Raw genomic sequence first — 14,193 nt, 5'->3', positions numbered from 1 at the left:
TCCCATTTATCATGACAAGACCGCCTCATTTTCTCCCCCATAACTTTCTCACCCGAACTTGGCTGGCACGGAGCCCAAATCAGGGGTTTCGCAGCGTCTCTGATGGATAGCGCCAGAGTCAGCGGCGTGTAGATCGAGACCAGCCGCTCCCGCCCCCCCGGTAAAAAAAAAAAAGTATAATAATCACCCCGCGGATTGAGTCCCGCGCCGAGGTGCCATGGGGATCTATTTGTCCCAAAACAATGAAAAGGGAGAGGGGGGGAAAAAAAACCCGACTTTAATCTGTTGGAAGGTGAGAACACGCCCCCCCCCCCCGCCTTTCCATTCTTTGGTTTGCGCTCCTTCCGACCGAGGCTCACCGTGACGCTAACCCGCGCGGACACGCACGCCGACTCATCGCTCCGTACGCTCTTGATGACCAGCGCGGCCTGCAAAGTCGGTAGTGATCTGTCACGCCGAGCCACTGACAGTGAGCAAAAGTGTGTGTGTGTGTGTGTGTTGGGGGTGTGTGTTTGCAGCCACACTGTGTGCACAAGCGCAGCGGTTTGTTGGCCGAACAAGCGTGATTGCAGCGCGGGTTCGCCGTCGCCGTGAGTCTCTCGGGAATATTCATCAGGCCCGGGGACAAATAGTGTGCAGGATGATTAGCTTTCAAGTTTTCTCATCACCGGCATCATCGTTGGCTGAGGTTTCTCCACAAAAGAGAGATAGGCAGTCTACACTTTATGGGGCTTTTTTTTTTTTTTCTTGGCCCCTGAGATAACGAAATAAGCGAAGATGTTCCGTCAGCCCGTAAGCCGACTGCACGCTCCCCTGCTCAGCTCCGTTAAGACACAAAAATGCCAAGTAAACAGCATTATCGACCCGCTTGTGAGGAATAAACGGACTGAAACAGCATGAGGAGGGAGGAATAGATTTTGAAGAAAAATAAGGGGGGGGAAGGAGATCTGAGGAATGGGCTGGGTCATGAACTGAGACATAAAGATAGAATTTTAGATTTAAATGCTCTTATGTGCTGTCAGAGCGAGGACTGAGGCGCTTCTGCTCCTGGTTGTTGTTGTTGTTGTTGTTTTCTCTCAGGGATCGTGAACTGTTTATTAGGGTGGCATTCAACTTTCTGTAGTTCAGCGGCTGGCGGCTCGGGTAATATGTTAATCAACTACTTTTCTCTTTGTCCGATCCGGCATGTTAAAGTTCAGCCTGGGGCTTTTTTCGTGGTCAAGTGGCCATTCCCGTTCCGGCGGAGGCGCCTTCAGCGTAGATACACTCTGCTGCGGCTGTTGTGAAGGGTGAGAGGTACCAGAATGTTGGTGGTAACAGTGCACAGAGGCCAGAAAGGTTAAATCTCAACCGCTCCCAAAAGGAAAACCACTGCAGCTGAGTGAAATCTCACCGCAGATTGCTTCGATACGCACATACGAGGAACAGGACAGACGGCTGTTTAAGCACTCGCATCATTCCGGGCCGCATTCCCCTCTTAAGGTTCTGAACATGAGGCGGCATTGGTACAGAATGGGTGCAGGCAAAGAGAAAATGCCTGCTGATATGAGATATTTTTCCACACAAAAGAACATCTATTTACTTGTGTGTTTTTTTTTTTTTTTCACTTTCAATTAGGGCCATTTGAAATACAGTGTGCTGCGAGGTGTCCGTAGGAGTTGGATTATCTAAACGATAAGCTCAACTCTAACGCCCACACCGTGGGCGCCACGCGTACTGCGAGCTTTCAAACCGATCCGTTATCCGCTCCCATTCACACTCCGGCAGTATTTACTGGGCCGAAGGTTGCACCCACGCCCACGTGTCCCCTTAGCTTTTCCCTTTTACAAAGAAGCAGTGCACATCTTAACAAATGACTTTTTTTCACACGCACATGAACTTGTGTTGAGCCGCTGCACGTCAAATACGTCCAGCTGAAGGTTGTTCATTGTATTACAGGCAGCTCCTCACGGCATGAAATGTGCATGAAAGTGTGTTACTAATAGTGCGTTCTGTTGAAGTGGGAACGCCATGGCTTTACATAACGCTCGTGTGCCAAAAGACCTAGGTGAGATTGATGATCCAAATCCCTTAACGCGTATTTACAAAATCATACTGTACACATCAAGGAGTGGCTCAGTGCTGTGGAAAAGGGCTCCTCTTGGTGTTCTTTTAAATGGCTCAAATTGACCCTTGGGTGTGAACGTGTGCCTCTGTTTCTCCATCGGCTCCAAACTCCAAAATAACACGCCTAACATGGCACAGATACTGCTGCAATCCTTAGGGACTGCTGATTAAACCGTGGTAAAGCCACACAAAAGGAACATTAAGCGATGTGATGGAGTGAGTGTTTCGTCAAACTGCAGACATTTGAAACAATTGGTAGTAAACGCACAGTGCTGCGGGTGAATAAATCACTATTTAATACAGATTCTGTTATCTGACCGCAGAGACATGACGCTGTGTTAATGAAAGCACACAACTTCCTCCTAACCTGGGGAGACAGTGGACATTTTCCAATGAAGACATACCGGTCACACTGTGTGACGCAGGCATTAATCCGCCGGGCCTTTTTTGTTTTGTTTTTCTAAGACAACTTGGCACTGCCATCCTGCGTCGGCTCCTGCTCCCGCATTAGCACCCACCGCTTGCCAGGCTGCCCATTTTGTGTAATTATACGAACTACGGCGAGCTAATGGCCCTGACTGAGTCGCGCCTGGGCCCATTACACATCAGGATGCCTCGAAACACCATTACCGCCATCAGGCAGCCGCGCTGATGCACAGAGCGCGTGCGAGCTGCCACATCTCCGATGCGCGCGCCCATGAAGGTGCGACGGTTGAAGGAGGCGGAATAACACGTGGAGTGGTCGCTGTCTTTTAGCGCTTCTGTGTGGCCTCGGTCATTGCGTTAATGGTCCTCGGGGTAATATTTTCCTATTTTTCCGACTCCATTTGAGGCTCGGGCTCCTTTAACTATAACGCGCCGCGCACGTGTCGGCTCGGCTTCACCTTTGGCTTGCTGCATGTGTCCTTTCTTCTTCCGCTCCCCCGAGGGGGGTTCCCCGTAGAGAGCGATCCGCCAGTCCACCCTCATTAACTGAGGTGGGAGGATCCGCCACTGAGCGCACGGGGGGGTGAGGAGGGAGCGCATTAACGCAGCTCGGATGCCGGTTAACCGTACGCACTGGCCGAGTGTTCATTACGTGATCCCAATCCCTTTTATGAAGAGAGAGTCTCAGCACCAAGTCTATCGACAATCTGCCCTCCCCTCACTATCAATAGCCATTAACCACTTTAAGCCTTGGCAGGCTTAGGCGGCAGAGCTAATTGCCTTCCCTTTGTAGCCTACTGTACGCGGTAATGGTGGATCAATGTGTTTGTTGGTATTGTGGGATAAACGGATATTCATGGCCGGATAACCATAACCTCCCCCCTACACACACACACACACACACACACAAATAAGGCTACCTACGTAAACGACTTACACCCAGAGACACACACACACACACACACCCTAACAAACAGACCCACTCTCAAACCTTTGCGACCCACCATCACGGGTGCAGCATACGTTGGCCTTATTGCAGATCCCTCTCCGGCACAGATGCACCCACACTCGCAAACACTCAAGGCCTCTCAGCGTGCAGTGTTGCCACCTGTGTGGAGTGGAGCGAGTGCAGCGTCCCACCCGACCAACCACCCCCCCACGCACACATCTGACAGCGAGATGTATGCAATTAAACCGTATTAAAGTCATTAGCCCAGCCGACGCGATAGCCAGCAGATGGCTGCCAGGCAGAAATACACTTCTAATGAAGCTCCTCAGTCACGTACGGGTGGGATTATGGGCCGTGGTACCTGACGTGTGCACGTTTGTTGCCGTGGGCTTGCACCGCGGCTGTGGATGAGACACCCACGGTGGTTGTTCCTCCTTCTTCTTTATATGAATCAGCAGAAAAGGATGATTGTTATTTTTTGTAAATGATGTGTATTATCAAAAGCAGAGTGTAGTTATATATTGCACATGGCATTTTACATTTTCTCCCCCCTTCCCTCCCACACACAGAACAAATGGCACTGCCTCGATTGCCAAAAAGCGCATTACAGTATGAGTAGCTCAAGTATACACAAAGTATTAAATATGGTGGAGGAGGTTAGCACAGACAACCAGAAACCACTAATGGATCATACATCAACAATATGGGTTCAATGAGAGAGTCTTCAGTTTATCAAAGTATTGCGTGATCGAGCCTCAAGTGGATTTGAATTTCTCAGGATGATTTTTTTACTTATTTTCTATCAGACAAGGGGCTAGCTGGCGCTGGCTGTCTCTAGGCAGTGTCTTGATGAGACGGGTCCGGGTGACTTTTATGTGCTGTCATCACTGTTCATGTTTATACAGGACATCGTTCTTCACGCACAAAGCGCTAAGTGAATTTAGTGGGAAAGTTCTTGCCCATAATAAATTCCTGTCCTGAGACAAAGCAATGTACAATTAGAAGACACGTTGCTTTATATTCATTGTAGAGGTATTTCATTTTTATTTCAGCGAGTGAAAAGTGACATTACTTATTTAAAAACCAAGGAGAGCTCTTTTTCTGCACAGAAATGCTCCTCCACATATATTATGTTCCCCACGAGTCATGTTTACCCAGCATACATTGCTGTTATTCTGTTTGTTATTATCATTTCACCCTGAAGAGCCTGCGACAGTGCGGTACAGTATGGGAGGTACACAGTGTCTCTCCCCGGGTCTTCCAGGGCCCCCCCCCCCCCCCCCAGGAACCGTAACATACTCACTCATTAACACAGCCCGCTAAAACACAAGTCATACTCGTCTCATCCGACCGATGCACCAGTTAAATTTATAGTACAAAACACTCTGATGGCTGTTTTTCTCATCTGCTCTTGAACCTGCTCCCTCTTTGTTGTACTAAATGAAATTCTTGTTGTTTGCGTTGGGCTCAATGTGCCCGACAGATGTTCTGTTTCTTGAGCATCTGATTGTGGCCACGTGAGCAGACGTAACATGATCATGAGAACGGACCCCCCCCCCCCCCCGTGCTGACGCGCAGTCCTTCAGCGACATTGGTGCATTTTTTTCATGGGGTGAAAGTGTGTGTGTAAATGTGAAAGAGGGTGAGTGATGAAAAGGGGGGGGGGGGGGGGGGGGCTGAAAGTGATACTCTATTGAATACAGATGAGAGACAGGCGAGCTGAATCCCAATCAGTCCGCCGCCTCCTCTCTTTCCTACGCTGCTGTTCCCTCGCACCGCGGACAAGAAAATATAGAAATCTTTCAGAGAAGTGCTTCTCTCTGAACCTGAAAGTCCAGCCTCTAAAGGCCATGGTCCAGGTCTCCGTCTGGGAAAAGCCATATGTAACAGATGCCCCCTTTTTAAGGGCAGAGTTAACAAGCAGCTGGATTTTGATGGTATTGATTGAGGCCGATCCTGCTTTTTTTAAGTTTGACCACATCGGTTTAAGCGGTGCTCAATCACAGCCTGTGACTTTAAACACCAACAACTCTGGACAAAGGGTCAAAACGTCAATATTTAGTATGTGTCGAAACTGAGCTGTTCAGCGTGCGGAGAGGAAACTCAGTGAAATCTGGCCAGGACGGCAGATTTGAGCTTAATTAGTACAAAACCTGTACTTTTCCACTTTGCATTGAGAAGTCACGGGGGTCGGCTCATCGGCTCATTAAAAACATGCGAGGAAGGCAAAAAGAGTCCTTATCGGAGCCAAATAAAAAATACAAAAAAGGGCCTTGCCACAGTGTATATAGTGTGTATTTTGTGTAGCTTGACTTTAACACACAGGTAGGAGGATTCTTTCCTCCGGGGAAAAGGGTCCTCTCGGGCTCGGGAGGCAGATGAGTGTCGACACCACCGGACCCGGCGCGGCCTGTCCTCTCGGTGTGATTATCAACACGCCGATTGGTTGTAAACCCCGTTGTCACGGCAATGATTTCAGCCATGATGATGGAAGCGCCCGGGTACGGTGGTCCGTAGCGTGCGGACACCAAATCAGTCTGTCTCCTGGGTAACCAGTCTCATTCCCCTTTGAGAGAGAGAGGCATTAGATGGCGAGATCAAACTAGAGAGGGAGAGGGAGAGCTCTTACTAAAATAGTAACAAATCAAGAAGCTGGAGAAAGGCTTAAGCCTCCCTGAATTGCACTTGACCTTGATTACCCCCCCCCCCCTCTCCCCCCTCCTCTTTTATCTTCTATCCCTTTCTCTCACAAATGTTATTGAACCATTTTGACTGAGTTAATAACATCTGTGTCACCCAGGAAGAGGCAGAAGGCAAGTGTGCAGCACTAGCATGAGCCCAGTCAAATGCTGCCGTAATGATGCTGTCGAGGCGTTTAGGGCGTCGAGCGTAGTTTTTGGGCCCTGTCGTTTTCCAGAAATATGCCCTTTTGCTCCCCATTCATGGCGGGTGTGAGCGTGTGATCTGTATCTGGGTGTTACGGGGTCCTGTGGGGGAAGCTGTGTGTCGGCGCACTGCGGTTTGAACCCAACTCAATTATTTTCTCTCTCTGTTTTGGTCGTTTGACCATCAGAAATGAGAAAATAGTGGAGAAATGGGCATTGCACTTCAGCAGGCCTCAAAGGGGCTTCTTGAACTGTGTCGTTTTGGCTGCCCAACAATCCAAAGCCTGATGATGTTGAATAAACATTGAGATCAAACCCAAGGAAATGCTCACTTTAGAAAAGCCACAATCATCAAATGTTTCCCTCACACAATGAATCCATTATCTAAATAGTTGATTTAGCTATAATTGTTTTCATTTGTTTCCCTCCCCCCTCTCCCTCCAACAGGGTCTGATGATCCTCCTGCAGAACCTACCCACGATGCACTGGGGCAACGAGGAAGTGAGCGTCCTGCTGGCCGAAGCCTACAGGTTGAAGTTCGCCTTTGCCGACGCGCCCAACCACTACAAGAGATGATGAGCGTGGCTCCGTGGAGCCCCTCCTCCTCCTCCCCCTCCTCTTGTTCCTCCCCAGCAGTCTACTGAACTACGTGACCTCTGTTCCTACAGGGAAGGACCTCCCCCTTTTTCCCTCCCATTCAGCTACTAAGAGATTTGAATCAAGCAATGGCCAAGAGGACGTGCGGCGTAGCATTTTAACGTGACGATGTGCAGTGCAGCCTTTTTTTTTTTTAAATGATTTTTTTCTTCATCCTTGACAACCACCAAATAATCTTTTTTGGGGGGGGGGGGCGGGTGCGGGTTTTTTCTGCTCAAGCTGACTCCTCAGCGAGTACGAGGCCGGGAGCTCAACACTGCCAGAAATCCAATATCCTGGCGTTACCTTTTTGTCTTGTTTCCCGAGGCCAAAGTGTGACCTTCTTTGGCCAAAGGGCAGCGCACTGTATGGTTTACATATGAGAGCCCGGGCTCCTGGTCCCTACACCACCAGGAGGAACATGACCTCTCCTGTTTTCTGCTTCTTCTTTTATCTCCTCCGGCTGCGTGACAGGAGAGACATTAGGACTTTACACAGGGAGAGAGAGAGAGAGAGAGAGAGAGGGAGAGGTTGTCAGTGTTTGAGGGGCCACGGGACTCCCGCCCTTCTACAAACACCAAGTTGAATCCGTCCCGTGGTGTCACAGCGACAGACGGCCTGTGGTGAGACGTCTTATACCATACTCTTCCTCCCGGAACCCAGGACTACCTCTAAACCCACTTGTCGCCACATTGAGAAACATGCACACACCCCAGTAAGGGGGGGAAATTTCAACTTTTTGAAGTTCAGATCAAAAATCCCACACACATTGCGGAAGGCTAAAGTTCGGATTCACAGGAGAAAAGGCGTACTTCTTCACTGGGTTGTTCTGAATGAACAATTTTGCCTTAATTAAGAAACATGCCTTTGTTTACTATCCCTTTCTCACCATCTGTCTTTCGGGGCCTCATCTTCATGGGTGCAGAAGCAAAACGCAACCTTCCGACTGTCTGTCAGCTTTTCGGTGTAGGCACAAGTCTTATTTTCGCCGAGGCTCCATTTCATCTGAGGGGTTTTTGGGGGTTAGATTCCAGCAACAAGCCCAGACGAAATGCGAGAGCTGGTTGTGCATCATTTCCAGAATGGGTCCATATAAAACACTTTTGACGGCACACCCTCCAAAAGCCATTTAATCAAAATAAAATTACAAAAGTCTTAATCGCTCGGGCTGCGATAGCCCCCAACAAGTGATCTGGGAGCCCTTAGTCTCACAAGTGACGGCTGCTATCTGTTAATAGAGCTGATGGAGTCGAGCTAAATCACAGCTTTTAAATGTCCATGGCTCAACCGATAACTGCTATTACACTCACCCTTTGTGATGTTAAAATACCTTTGCATATAGCGAGCTGCAAATAGATGAACAAAAGCAGCAGGTGCGTTGAACCACACAGTCAATGACCCCCACCCCCCCCAAAGTCAGTAGCACCATATTGGTGTAATGTGGGTAGGGGTATGGGGGGGGGGCGGAGGGATCGGACATTGATGACGCCGAGTTAACGTCTCCTGACGCGTCTTCACTAGGACCCATTATCGTCACGGCAGCACGCCGAGGCGGTGTGTGCAGGTGTGTGTGTGTGTGGGGGGGGGCGTGCATCAGTTCGAGGTTCAAGTCGCTTTTCTCCATGAGAGCTGTCAGTCTTTGATCACACTCGGGGTGACATTTACCCTCCAGCCAACCTGCACCAGTTTCACCAGCCCCTCATCTCTCTCTCTCTCTCTCTCTCTCTCCCTCTGAATGGGATTTATTCTTTAAATCAGCATTTTAAAAGATTTGTCTTTTTTGTTTTTTACTTTGTTATGCCGTTTACATGACAAGCCTATTAAGTTGTGCCTGACTCCGGGAACGTGAGCGAACGTCTTAGTTTCTTTCTCGATCTCAAATGAACTTGAATTGATTTTCATTTTTTCATTGGAAGCAATAGTTTGACATTTAGCATTTGCTGTGAAAAGATAGATTTCTATTGTATTTTCTTTTTTTTTCTGGTATGGGGGGGTTTAATCATTCTCTGGGAATTTCAATAGCTCGAACTTAAAGGCCCACCTTCCCTGAACACGTAGGATTTCTCCAAAACCGAGGAGCTTTTTTAAATTTTCCCTTCATCATAAACAAGAGCTGAAGCACACTGCCTACAGACATCATTTACAGTTCCTGACACAACATCAGCTCACTACATTAGTCTGTGCGCTTACAGGTTATATAAAGAAAGAAAGGGGTACGCCTGTGTGCGAGTCGCAGGTAAACAGGGTCGGATTGACACCGCCCCCTCTACACCACCCGCTCGCCTTTGAATCATTAGCAGAGCTTCTCTATTTTTGCTGTGAAGTCACATTGCAGTAATTCCCACCTAACAAGACGCAGCTGCCTACTTTGTGGTAGAGAGTTGGTTCATGAAGCAAACCCACATTCACACCATGCTATCAGGCTCAAATTAGCTAGTCTCCTCACACACACACACATACACACGTCTCCATGGCGATGAAGGCCAGGCTGGCTGGAGCCCGTTTTTCCATTAGCCCACACACACACACACACACACACACACATACGCACACACACACACACGTGTGCAGAAGCTTCAAACACTCTTTGGAGCGTCTTCAGGAGTGTATCCTCAAGAAACATTTTCAGCTGCTTTCACTTCTCCATATATATATTTTTTTTGTCGCTCTACTTTTCCAGACATGGAAAATATGTTTATGAAAACCAAACTGAGATGAAAATGATCCTCCCTCCATGTGCTTTTGCCTCGTGAGTTCTCAGAAAACAAATCTAATAATACTAGAGCGTGTGGGCGACCGGAGTTGTGGTTCTTGAATTTAAAAATTTGTACAGAGAAGATTTTGAAATAAAAATCTGTAAATAGAATATGTAAATAAATCCTATATATGACAAAATTGCTTTGAATAAGGCGTCTTGCTGTGTCTACATATTTTCTAAGAGTATGTGTGTGTGTGGTTTTGCAGTCAAACCCAAGTTGTGACATATTTCAATGCTTCCCAAATGATGCAAAAACAATGCAGGTGCGTGTCTGCGTGTATACATTAGCCCGGCCGCGGCTAAAAGATCGCTAATGTGCCACATGTAGCTAATTATATCGGTTGTATTCACGCTCCATTCCCATACACACACTGTAACAGGTAAACACTTCATGCCTGTTCCCACAGGAGGAACTTGCGTCGGTTAATGAGATATCTATTTCCCTCTCTCTCTCTCTCTCTCTCTCTCTCTCTCTCTCTCTCTCTCTCTCTCTCTCTCTCTCTCTCTCTGTCTCCATGTGCAGGTGTGTTTTTCAAAAGACAAAAACCACAGCAAGGCTGCATTCACTTGCAAATGAGGGTACATACCTGTGTGTGTGTGTGTGTTTTCACGTGGAGCAGCCCACGGTAGAAGCTCCAGCACTCTCGTTAGGCTGACTGATGTTTACACAGGCAGCCAATTATGAGGTGCCGGTCACTGAGGACTCCAGTCACTTTGTGGGAAATTAAAAATACATTAAAACCAACAATGGTCGCAGGAAGGGGCCCGCTCGCACAAATACACACACACACACACACACCCTCACAAAAAAAAGATGAAAGAGGTGCCAGCAAAGGACCAGCTGGAACACGCTATGAAGCAAAATGAATAATATATAGTGCAAATATTAGTAAAAACCTTTAAGTTTTTTGTACAGAACGTCACTGTTATAGCATCATCTGCTGCTTACCTCCCAATGCCCCCCCCCCCCCCGCTCCCACAAAGTACAGGCCTGTAAACCACCATCAAGGGCTCACTCTGGCAAATGTTCCATCATTCATGGAATCACTAAGGCTCAAATGTTGAGGCAGACTTCCGTGCACATTGGTGGATGTTTAAGCCCTGCGCCCAAATTCAATTTCATGATTCAATTTCTGAAGAGAGGAGCTGCACGGCGACGGCGTTTTTGTCACAATGAAGGATAACACGCAGATTGAGGCTGCCTCTGGAGAGGATTTTTCTGATGCACTGCGGAGGCACCGGCGACTGTGATGTAAATCGGTTTCAATTTCAAGTTTGTGCCGAGGCAACGGCGGGAGACGCTGAATGGAAAAGTACTGCTTGCTGCTTGTTTAACGATTTCAAGTTGCAACAAACGATGTGCACATATGCTGTAACGCTGTCCTCCTAACACCTCCTTCCCCTCCAGTCATCCTGCACCTCTTCTCCTCCGTGTCAGGTACATCCACGGGAAGCACCTTGGTAGGAGACGACAGTGTCTGACTGCTTTGCCCGGAGGAGTCCTCGGGGTTAAAGGTCAAAGGCTCGATCTTAATTGAGAGGATTCCTCTCTACGAGAATATAGGAAAGTTTCAAAGTGCGGCTGTGTGCTTGTACTGTATGAGGGCAAATGGGTTTATGGCTGATGGCGTTGTGTGATATTGAGGTATTACTTTCTCTCTGGGTGTCATATTTTTTTTTATATTGGTGGCCGGGACGGTTCTGACAGCAGAGATGTGTTTTCCGTTTTAATCGTTCCACGATCTCCTCCAGCTGAGAGGATGAATCCACACTCCTTCACACGGACCCTGATAATCCGCCGGCTAAGAAAGGCAGCAGGCGCAGCGGATTTCAGCAGAGAGATTACCATGGTCACCGTGCTGGTTTTTTGGTTTATACTCGTGTGGAATTCATGGCAGGAACCAGCCATTTGGAGAGAAAAAATAATTCTCACTGGAGCTGGAAAAAGAAAACCCTGTTGATGAGTCTCTTGGCTGCTGCTCGACTACACAATGATGTCACCATGTGGTGGAAATAATAACTGGATTCACGATACTTTAGGAGACGTGTTTTATTTGAGTCACTTGGTCCTGTTGTAAAAGTAGCTCAGTAATAGTGGGGCACTGACACTGAGCCACTGGAAAGGTGCCCCGCTCCTGTGGAGATGTGGAGCAGTATGTTTCGTAGAGATCAAATTGGAGGGATATTTAAAGAATGCTCTCTATCTGAACTCCTGTAACAAAGAACTGATCTGTCCTCTAATTTCCTCCTTCACGTTTTGTTCAAACCTGAGCGACTCGAATCAAGAACTACGTGCAGATAATTATGGAGCCGAGCAGCTGGGAACTTTCGGCCACCTTAAGTGCCTGAGAGCCGTTCACTGGCAGTAAGTAGCATTCACACAGGAAGTGAATATTTATACTTCACTTCACACAATTAGAGCATGACTAGAGGCTCAAGAGACCTGTGAGGAATATATTTACCACACGAGGAGGCCGAACGTCCCAAATTAACTATGACTTTTTACCCGTCACATCGCCGCAAACTTCCTGGGAACCGAGCGCCCGTCACATCCACTGAGCCTCTCCTCGTCATCACCGACAGCGTCGAGGTGACCGAGGTTGACAAGTCGCGATGCACGTGTCGCTCCCCGTCCGCCCTCCGCCCGATACAAAGGGTGCGCGCATCCCCTGGTGCCTTAGACCTTCTAATGTGAACAAGGTCAAATATGCTCTTCGTCTCCCAAGAGGATGAGGTGATTGTTGCTGTGACCACGTGGAAAACCCCACAAAAAGGGGGTTGTTTTCTTTGCGTTGACATAGAAGCGAGCGATGATTAGCCATCCGATGATGGGGTGGAGGAAAGTCCTAAAGGAGCTGCTCCGAGTGGGGTGCGTGTGAGTCCCAGTGAGCGCGGCGCAGTGGCGAACCGATGCCGAACCCCCCCCCCCCCCGTCAAGTTAACACTGTTAGATCTCTGTTTCCCTCTCGCTGTTAGCACCGTTAGCTCCTACAGCCACCAACAATAGGAATGCTCAGGATAGGGAGTAAAGTGAGCGTGCTTCGATTGACAGTCATTTGATGGTCCGCGCGGCGAGTGAATCACAGGAATTGTTGCATTTCCAGTTGCATTGCTCCACAATCCACTCCTCAAGTTTCCCCCTGCCGTCCCAGAGATGAGCTTCTGTCTTTTCACATCAACACCGACGCCTCTTTTCGGTCTCAATGAATAATTTCATCCTCTGGATTCTTTGTCTGCCTCTTTTGATGTCATGGCCTGGGCTGCATTCTCAGGGGATTTGATGTACTGTCTGTGATGTATGCGTGCGTGTAGTTTTTGTTTTGTTTTTCCTCCTAAAAAAAAAAGAATTCAGAAAGCAGTAAACTGACACACGATGGGTCTTCTGGAAGCTAAAGAGAAAAAGGTGTAACCCACACTACAACATGCTGACGTGCGCCGTGTCATGCCTCGCAAACTGTGTCCGTCTAATGGGCCTCGTTCAGGCTGCAAATGCGTTTCACGGAGAAGACTGACGGGCAAAGGAGCCGGAGAGGTGTTTCACACCAACAGTAATGTCGGCCTAATTCGTTGAATACGGATAAACCGCATCACCTTTCCCCTTCATAAATGGAAGCCAGCAGAAGGAGCCAGGAGAATAGGGTACTAAATCAAGAAAAATGGGTGCAAAACACATATCTCTATATTCTCTGAGATTAAAGTAACATATATGGGATTGCAAAATCGTTGGAACGGCAGCCACCTGAATGTCCTCACTGGCTCCAGCAGCGCTATTATGATACGGATGAATTATGGGGGAAGCAAAGGTTATGAAAGATTCATATACGCATGTTGTTTATGTTCTGTGTTATTTCATCAACATACAGAAATGCACACCTATATTGTAGAAACAGCTCCTATCGTTGACTACGTGAAGGTGTGAGGGCATTTCTTGGTAACAAAGACCACCCGGGAGAGGAAGTCACTCCGAACGCACTGCGTTTCCATAGTGACACAGCGCGGCGGTTAAAGGGCCGGGGCCCAGCTCTCGGTGCCAGGAAACAACAGAGAGAAGGCCCCCCTGACGTACCTGCTCGCGATGAACCACAGATGATGGTGAATTATCTTCTGTTAGTTTGGTGTCTGTAACGAGCTGCTTAGCCTGCTGCTCCTGGCTGCGACCCGCCCCCCGATGAAATAATGAGGATGGATGCATGGAGTACGCCGCATTGTAACACATCTTCCACACAGCCGCTCATTTTGTGCCATACGGTAACCACCGTTTTTATTTTTCATGTCAATTGGACAATTTCATTTTGTAGAATATCCCATTTGTTTTCTCAGAAATTAATGTTGTACTAGTTTGTCTCAGAATGTGGCCACACCACCGTTCAAATTAAACTAAAAGTAATGGATATACAGCCCGGTGGATAAATGGTTGAGCTTCAAGTTACATT

General features: G+C 48.0%; 1 protein-coding gene across 3 annotated transcripts in view; it reads left to right on the top strand.

The window, feature by feature from the left end:
• tbc1d22a (TBC1 domain family, member 22a) overlaps positions 1 to 9,891 on the top strand; it is an 83,647-nt gene extending 73,756 nt beyond the window's left edge. For all 3 annotated transcript variants that reach the window (XM_037460120.2, XM_037460121.2, XM_037460119.2), the window contains one exon: positions 6,814 to 9,891. In XM_037460120.2, the coding sequence (XP_037316017.2) occupies positions 6,814 to 6,942 (129 nt within the window). In that variant the 3' untranslated portion in view covers positions 6,943 to 9,891. The remainder of the gene's footprint in view (positions 1 to 6,813) is intronic.
• The last annotated feature ends 4,302 nt before the right edge of the window (positions 9,892 to 14,193 follow it).

Source organism: Pungitius pungitius, chromosome 2, assembly GCF_949316345.1.
Source record: "Pungitius pungitius chromosome 2, fPunPun2.1, whole genome shotgun sequence".
NCBI lineage: Eukaryota > Metazoa > Chordata > Actinopteri > Perciformes > Gasterosteidae > Pungitius > Pungitius pungitius.
The sequence above is the reverse complement of the archived record's forward strand: the minus strand, read 5'-3'. Positions and strand labels throughout refer to the sequence as shown.